This window comes from Benincasa hispida, chromosome 11, assembly GCF_009727055.1.
Source record: "Benincasa hispida cultivar B227 chromosome 11, ASM972705v1, whole genome shotgun sequence".
Lineage (NCBI taxonomy): Eukaryota > Viridiplantae > Streptophyta > Magnoliopsida > Cucurbitales > Cucurbitaceae > Benincasa > Benincasa hispida.
In genome coordinates, this window is record NC_052359.1 from 40021363 (window position 1) to 40029915 (window position 8553).

At 34.0% G+C, this 8553-nt stretch overlaps 1 protein-coding gene across 1 annotated transcript; it reads right to left on the reverse strand.

The window, feature by feature from the left end:
- Positions 1–2359: 2359 nt before the first annotated feature.
- LOC120091793 lies at positions 2360–5488 on the reverse strand. Its single transcript, XM_039049911.1, has 5 exons — positions 5117–5488; positions 4210–4287; positions 3880–3979; positions 3546–3688; positions 2360–2844 (listed from the first exon to the last, which is right to left on the reverse strand). Exons 1-5 carry the CDS (start codon positions 5435–5437, stop codon positions 2635–2637), a joined length of 852 nt encoding a protein of 283 aa, XP_038905839.1. The 5' UTR covers positions 5438–5488; the 3' UTR covers positions 2360–2634.
- Between the last annotated feature and the right edge of the window lie 3065 nt (positions 5489–8553).

Below are 8553 nucleotides of genomic sequence, written 5' to 3' on the forward strand. Positions count from 1 at the left end.
TGATATCCTGAAGCGTAAGAAAGGTTGAACTCAGTTCTTAATAAGATCTATACTTGATGACAAGTGGGGTACCTAGCTATAGAAGTACGCTTGATAGACTCACCTATATAAATGTGGAAGTGAGGGTCGCTTCCTATGGAGCTTTTAGGCAAAACTCTCAAGAGCATTCACTAAATCGGGATACACGCTAGGCCTTAAAGCACGGGCTTTTGTACTACACCCTATTAACACTCTATGTGAGATGTTGTTAGAGATAGAGTTCAAAACCAAGGGTTACTCTAGTATATTCTGAATCATCTACACTATGTAAAGGTTCAAGTCGTAAGACATCTTTGCTTATGCACAGTGTTGTATAAACTGAAACTGCTCGATGAAAATCTTCTCTCTCTTTCTCTTTTTGATTAAATTTCTAAGTGGGGGATTGTTGGGTGAAAATTTAACTTTCAAAACAAGAGGGAACCAACCTTTTGGTTGAAGAATTCCACATTGGAAAATTTGGTATTGGAAGCCTCCCTTATGTACCCCAATCTTGAGTTTTGGGTTTGGACCCCAAGGGGTACCCATGTTTTGGATGGAGTGAGGAAATAGACCAATGTGGGTTCGGTGGATGTCTCACACGTGCGCCGCCGCCGTCGTCCGTCCGGTCGGTCGGGCGAGGCATGTGTGTATGTGATTATTAATTTTTAATAAAAATATTATTTTTTTTATTTTTTATTTTAACTGAGAAAAAAAAAAAGGAAAAGTTCCTCCCGTTCACGCATCGTCCGCTTCGTCCACACGCAAGCGTTTCGTCCGCGCACGTTCTGAGGCTCACTGCCTTTTTCGCTCCCTACCGTTCCATGCTAAAGGCCTATAAAAGGCGTGGCCTTCAGTAGTTCAAAAACACAATTCATTTTTCACTCCATTTCATTTTTCCTCTCCTCTTCCATTTTAGTTTTCCGAGCAGTGGGTTTAGAAAGGGTGTTTGTTCCGGTCGGTAACGGTGCAGTTCTGATCGAGTTTCTTTTGGTTGTTTTATCCTGGGGACGACATGGCAATTTACAGACCTGCTTGCACACTTCGGCAGAGTCGCGAAACGTCTTAAAGAGAGCGAGCTCCGCGACTTAGCCTATAACGAGTTTCTGTTTTGCAGGTTTTGCTCTTTGCTTGACTATCGTGCCTTGACCATTTACTGTTCGTTGTTCTGAGGGTCCTGCCATTTCCAACACAAGCGTATATAGCTATGTTAAAGGACTTTGTTAGCGAAAGCAGAGTCTCTAGAATCAATCAACCGGGTGCCATTTGAGAGAACCATGTTGAAGGAAGTTGTCAATCTGCTATGATGTCCTACCAACGTGGATTTCACATAGAACATTGCTTATGAATTGAGAAGGAAGGCTGGACGCCAATGGTCAAGTCAAATTAGCTCAATTTTCTTTTTAAAAAAATAGGAGGTAAATTCATCGTGACACGTTCATTACTAAAAAATCATTTAATGGAAACTATTTAAAAAATAAATAAATAAGCTTAGCACAAAGGAGAAACCCAAAAGCCAAGTTTTCAAGCTCAAACCATTTTGGTTGGACCATGGGGGCATACTAGCTGGCGTGCACTGGAAACAAGTGATTCATATGAGAAAATATAAGTAACATGATACAAAGCATCAACCTATAAAAGATGAATTGATCGACTATTGAGTGCACCCCTGTAGAAGATCGTTTTCTTTCCAATTGCTGCAATATGTCAGAAGGCCAATTATTTTTATTCGTAGAAGTATTTCCCATTTCCAATGAACAATTTGTGAAGATCCACCCATTCTTTGTTATTTTGTTGTGACGTGGGTTATTCAAGAATCGAAATTAAGTTGCATTATAAAAAGAAAATATCAATGACTTTCCATGAAATAGTTTTACGAGATTTAGAAATACACACATTTATATATACCTGAGTTAAAAGACTTTTGATTTTGGTTCATTTTGATTTTTATACACACACATATATACATCTATGTTAAATGATTTTGTGAATCAAATCTCCTCCATGATATCCCAAAACGTCATGCAACACATTTTCGATTTTAGTTCACTTTAGTCTTTATACTTTTAAAAATTTCATTTCAAGTGATATACTATCAACCTTGACTCATTTTAGTTTTTATACTTTTAAAAAGTGATATTTAGATCCTTTTATTTTCATTTGTATTTAGGAGTAAAATAGCTATTTTTTTTAAGTACAAGAATCAAAATAGACATTTTAAAAGTACCATGATTAAAATAAACCTAAAAAAAACCTTTTGATGTATAAAGTCAGAATTACCCTTTAGTTTTTTTTCTTTGACAAACATCACTTTGTGATTTAACCCAACTACAAAAACACCTTCTTCAAGTCAACAAGGAGTTCAAATGAAATGATTAAATCATGAGTACAAGCAATCGTATTTATACCATTGAAAGTATATATACAATAGCATTAAACAAGTATACACATGGCAATTATCCCTAAAGGAAACTGCAATATTTTCTGCTACACAGACATAACAGTACATAAGAGCATAAACCAAACGAATATAGGCTTCATCTGATAAATTTCAAACCTCCGTCGCCTTCATAGAATTTTAGAAGGCCATAATATGCCCGCCCTTGGCATACTGTATTCCTATTCTGGCCTGTGTAGATTATGGAGGATGTATAAAGAAGCAGAAGACAGGAAAATGCAGACGGAATAACTGAGTAGATCAAGACCAGTTGCTATTGTAACCATCTTGCTTCTCTCGAACATTTTCACTAAAAGAATCATAACAATAACATGTCCGACTTTTGTTTTCAGCTCATCAAGAGAGCTAATTTTCATCCATTTTGGCCTTTCCTGCAACCAACACCACCAAAATTGCAAATGGCTTCCATTACTTAGGGAGGTTGTTTCGGTATTTGGTAATATATAGAGAGGGAGAGGGAGTAGTTAAGCAATAAATTTAGTGAGTAAATTAAGGTTTGAGAGAGATCTCAAGAAGGGAGAGTCCAAATTCCTCGAATTACTTGACTATATTATAAGTTTTTCATCATTTACATTTCAATATTGTTGATTGTATTTTGGCTCCTATCATATGAGTATTGTCAATTTTCATCAAATGACTTTTATGAAAAATATAAAAGATCAAATATATCTTAAATATAATTAAGCTTTTGAGTTTAATGGTAATTCTTTCTTTCGATAAAGAGCCTATTAGTTATTCAACATGGTCAACCATTCCTAAGCTTTAGGGTAAAATGGGATTCTATTTTTAGGTAAGGGGTCTAAGTTATTTAACATGGTATCATACCATAAGGTCAAAGTTCACCCCCAACAATTTTATTTCCTCCCTAATTGATATTACTAGTTCATGTGTTAGGACTTTGTGAATCAAACTAAATCTAAACCCAAACTATAGTAAAGACTAAATACTTACGAACCTATCAACTTAAATATCCAGTAAAGATTTAACACTCATCTTGATGAAAGCAAAGTACTGGTAAATGCATACTTGAAGGACATTGGTGATTCTTAAAAATAGTAAGTCTTTAATTTACCTTCAAGGCAAACATTCCAAACAGAGAGGATCCTTTCAGGGCACGATCAACAGGAGGAGGTTCATCAGGAGACACATTACTGATAAACAATCCATAAAGGCCCATCCCAAAAATTAACATGACGGTTCCAGCAAGATATACATCTGCATAATGTAGCGATTCGTCATCATTTATGAACAAGAGAAAAAGATCCATCACCTGTGGTTTTATATTTTTGCAAGTGACAGTAACAATGTAATTTAACACAAGAAGGAAAACCCAAGTCATGTTTTTTGACAGTGATATACTTCCAGCACAAAAAAGAGATTTAGTAGTGAATATCTGAGGATCCTACCAATAGCTTCAACAAGTCGCAGAACCATTTGTCCGGTGTGAATCCCTTTGACACAGCTTGACCAGTAAACTTTATATGCATCACAAATATAAACGCAGCCCTTCAGACAAGCTAAGAGTAGTCAAACTACACGTACAATTAAAGTATCATACAGAAGAAAATGTTTCAATAGAAAAATGTGTGCACGATTTATCTTCAATAGATATCCAGAACATCATGCAAAAGAAACTCAGTTGCATAGTTAAAGTTTTTTATTATATTATATAGTATCCAAAGACTTCTGTAGTGAATTCTCGCAGAATTAGTTTTAAGGAGAGCTGAAGAAAGTACATTGAGAAAGCACAAGAATGAACCCGCCAGTGAACCTCCAACTGCAAGCAGGGCCAAGAAACGGAAGTCAAAAATAACCTGCTTAACATCAGATGAGACAGGTAATGGTCATAGCCCATTAAAGAAGTGAAAGATCAGACTGGAAAAAGAAGAAAGCAACCTCGCATGAAAAAAATACAATTTTTTAAAATTTCGAAATAACATTTGAAATCATCCTAATGGGTAGTCTTTTTATACAAGTTCATCAACTCTGAAATAATTCAATCCAATCGAATAAGTTTAATTTGAACATATTTGAACCATAGGAACTAAAAGTGACAAAGAAAACGTTCAAATGATTATGATCTCAATTTTCAAACTCTCGAGTAATAGTAACAGCATACAAGTTCAGTTCAAAAGTTGTTGGAATGCTTTGAATATGTTATCTAGGATTTATAGAAGTGCACTATATAAACTCTATAACTCTAGAGGCATCTTTTGTATGTAATCTTATTTCTAATAATAAACTTCTTTCTCTTTCTCCCGGTCCGTAGATGTAACTAACACGCTGTTAGTGAACTACATAAATCTATGTGTTGATTTTCTAATGTCTATACTTTTCTGCTTATCTTTGATTATCGATTTCATAATAAAAGTGTTCACTGATTAAATTCACAGCCAGCAAAAACTTTCAGCTTCAACAGGGAAACTAATGATATGTATGGGAGTGATTCTAAAACGATAAAAATTACTTTTATTATTTTCAAAATCACTCATTGAAAATCCAGTATGAAAATTGTGTTTAAGAGTGTAAAATCAAATACTAAATTGATTTGTGGGATTAAAAATCTGTTCTGAATTGATTTTAAACATGAAGTAATCAATATAAAAGAAAAAACCCAATTGAAAAAGAGAAAAAAACAATTACCCTTTCAATTGAGGATTCAGTGGATTGCATAAACCCAAGAATGGGGTGAAGAGAACCACCGGCAGGAGAAGGGTTAGCAAAGGCGTAGGAGAAATTAGAGTCGGGAGCTCTGGTGGGTTCAACGAAGGGAGGGGAAGTTCCATTGGAGGAAACAAGATTATCAGTGGGGGGTGATGATTTGGCGGATCCAGATTCGGAAGAGGAAGAGCTCAAAGAAGCACAAGGGTAGGAAAAGCGAGGAAGGGCGGTGGTCAGAGATTGAGGGCGGTGGAACCCTAAAGAGACGGGGAATGGAAGCGGGGAGAAAGCAGAAAACGCCATTGGAGTAATGAAGAAAGAGAAATGGGAGTGAGGATATTTATTTGGAAGATAAACAAGTGGGGAATGGAATGGAGATATTTTGATTGATCTTCTTCTTTGAGATCGACATTATTGTGTTTTTTTGTCTATCAATCTGAGCTCTCTTGACTGTGACTGGTTTTACCGCCAAAAATAGTGTCCCATCGCAACCGACACAAGATCAAACAATAATAAAATATAATATTAAAATAAATAAATATTAAATTTAATAAAATAAAATAAATTAACAAAATAAAAAATAAAAAAATTTCTCTAAATTCTCTACTTTCTCCAATTTTCATAGAATTTGTCCAATGTGTGTTTTCCAAAACCCACCAAGTACCACTATTTATAGGAAATTTGGCAAATAGGAGGTAGATTATATGAACACTAATAATGTGTAATATTGAAACACATGGACAATACTTTGGTAATTGAGGCATGACATATGGTTATAGATACTAATCATGAGCATATAGAAAAAAAATCTTAGTGAAAGAAAAAGAGTACATATTCATATAATTTATACTCTTAAAAAGTATATTTATTCCCCTCATAGGAACATCACTTGAGATCTCTGAGTCGTCGCATTCCAATGTTATGCACCAGTTTTTCAAAGATTGCGGTAAGTAATGCCTTTGTAAATAAGTCTGTCAGGTTATCTTTTGAACAAATTCGTTGTACAGTGATATCGTCATTTTCTTCAAGATCATAAGTGTAGAAAAGCTTTGGTGAAATATGTTTTGTTCTATCTTCTTTAATATATCATCCTTTGATTTAAGATATGCATGTTGTTTTGTCTTTGTATAATATTGTTAGAAGACTTTTACTGGAAAACAAACCACATTTCCACGAATGTGTGGAGTAATTGATCTTAGTCATACACATTCTCAACTAACCTCGTGAATTATAAGAATTTCAGCATGATCTGAGGAAGTGGTTGTTATGGTTTGTTTCACTGCACACCACGATACATCAGTTCTTACACATACCAATAGATAACTTGTCTGAGATCTAGTTTTGTGTAGATCAGATAAATATCCATAATCTGTATAACTAACTATATCAAAATTCGATTTATTTGAATAAAACAAACTAATATCAATCGTTCCTCGAAGATAACGGAGTATATACTTAATTACGTTCCAATGTCTTTTTGTTTAAGAAAAACAATATCTTTCTAATAAATTTACTGAAAATGCAATATTTGATCTTGATTATTAACAAGATACATGAGTGCACCAATTGCACTAAGATATGGTACTTCAGAACCAAGAAGTGCTTCATTATCATCTCGAGGTCAAAATATATCTTTCTTCACATCTAGTGGATGTACTTCCATTGATATGTTCAATAGATGTACTTTGTCTATATAAAATCTTTTCAAAACTTTTCCTCTATAAGTTGACTGATGAACAAATATCTCATCTACTAAATGCTCAATTTGTAAACCAGAGCAAAATTTTGTTTTTTTCGAGATCTTTCATCTCAAATTATTTTTTAAGATATTGTATTGCCTTTGAAAGCTCTTCAGAAGTTTCAATTATATTTAAATCATCAATATATACAGTTATAATAGCAAATCTTGACTGTGATTTCTTTATAAAAACATATGGATATATTGAATTGTTTTCATATCATTCTTTCAACAAATATCCACTTAGGCGATTGTACCACATTCGCTCTGATTGTTTCAATCTGTATAGCGATCTTTGTAACTTTATTGAATACAATTTCCAAAAATTTGATTTATATGTTTCAGGTACCTTAAATCTTTATGGGATTCTCATATAAATATCATTATCAAAAAATCCATATAAATATGTTGTGAGTACATCCATAAGATGCATGTCCAGATTTTCATACACAGTCAGACCAATTAAATATCTTAATATAATTGCATCTACTACCGAACAATATGTCTCTTCATTATCAATACCAAATTTTTGTGAAAAGCCTTGTGCAACTAGTCTTGCTTTATATTTTGTGACCACATTATTTTCATTTCATTTTCTCACAAAAACTCATTTGTATCTCACAAACTTGACACCCTCTGGTGTTCGGACTACTGGTCCAAAAACTTGAAATTCTGTCCCGATTGCTTCTTTCCATTGAAGTCAATCTTTTCTATGTTGATATTCTTCCACAAATTTTGGTTCAGAATCCTTATTTTCAGATATAATATCAAGAGCAACATTATACGCAAAAATGTTGTCAATAACTATATGAGTTTAGTTTCCATCATTTTTCTGTCATGACATTGTTTATTGAAATCTTATTATTATCTTTATGTATTTCACCTTCTTCATTAGTTATGAATTTCTTCATGGGTATTTATATCTGTTGGGTTTTATGCTCTAAAACTCGTAGATAGTAAATGTTATTAATTGTCTTTCATCAATAAAGAGTTATGGATGTTAAATCAATAAATGTTATTGTTTGTATTGTTGTCTATTTTGTCTAAATAATCTTAAATCCAATAAACTAACATCCAAGACTGTCTTATGAGTCTTGAACTGTATGTGGAGAAATACAGGGATAATTGTTCAAGATGCAGCCTAAGGGATTTATAGTATAGAGATAAGGTTGGGTACCTTATCCTGGTAACACTATGGATACGGTCCACTTTGTATTTGAAACAAACATAATGATCTAACGCATTCGTGTAGGTGACACGCAAGTGGAGATATTTTATATAATGAGTTTGATAAGACTGGATGCAAAATAGTAACCACTAAATGTAATACAGTTGACTAGTTAGGTTCCTATTTCAATAGGATGACCTAGGCGACTTAGTCTTAATCTTAAGTATATTATAAACTCATGTTCACAAGGGATTCTCCTTTGATTTGCATGGGTGAGGATGGTCAGTTCGCCGACCCAATATGTCTACCATTTTAGGGACAAGACCGAGTGGAGAGTTGGGAACATAATAATACAAGATGAAATTCACTCCTTTTCTCCTTGGGGGTAAGTAGATGAATGTTCTCTTAAGTGGTGTCTTCGGGACTTAAACCTCTCATTGGCCCAGAAGGGGTTTATGTTTATTGGTTGGGCCATAAAGGGGGCGTTTGGCGCGCAGGTCTAGAATCTTAAAC

Excerpts from the sequence above, each read along its gene's own strand:
- LOC120091793 (XM_039049911.1), bottom strand. The coding sequence starts at position 5,437 with ATGGCGTTTTCTGCTTTCTCCCCGCTTCCATTCCCCGTCTCTTTAGGG. Across the intron at positions 3,980-4,209 it reads CATTCTTGTGCTTTCTCAAT|GGCTGCGTTTATATTTGTGA; the intron begins GTACTTTCTTCA and ends GCTTGTCTGAAG. Across the intron at positions 2,845-3,545 it reads TTGGAATGTTTGCCTTGAAG|GAAAGGCCAAAATGGATGAA; the intron begins GTAAATTAAAGA and ends TGTTGGTTGCAG.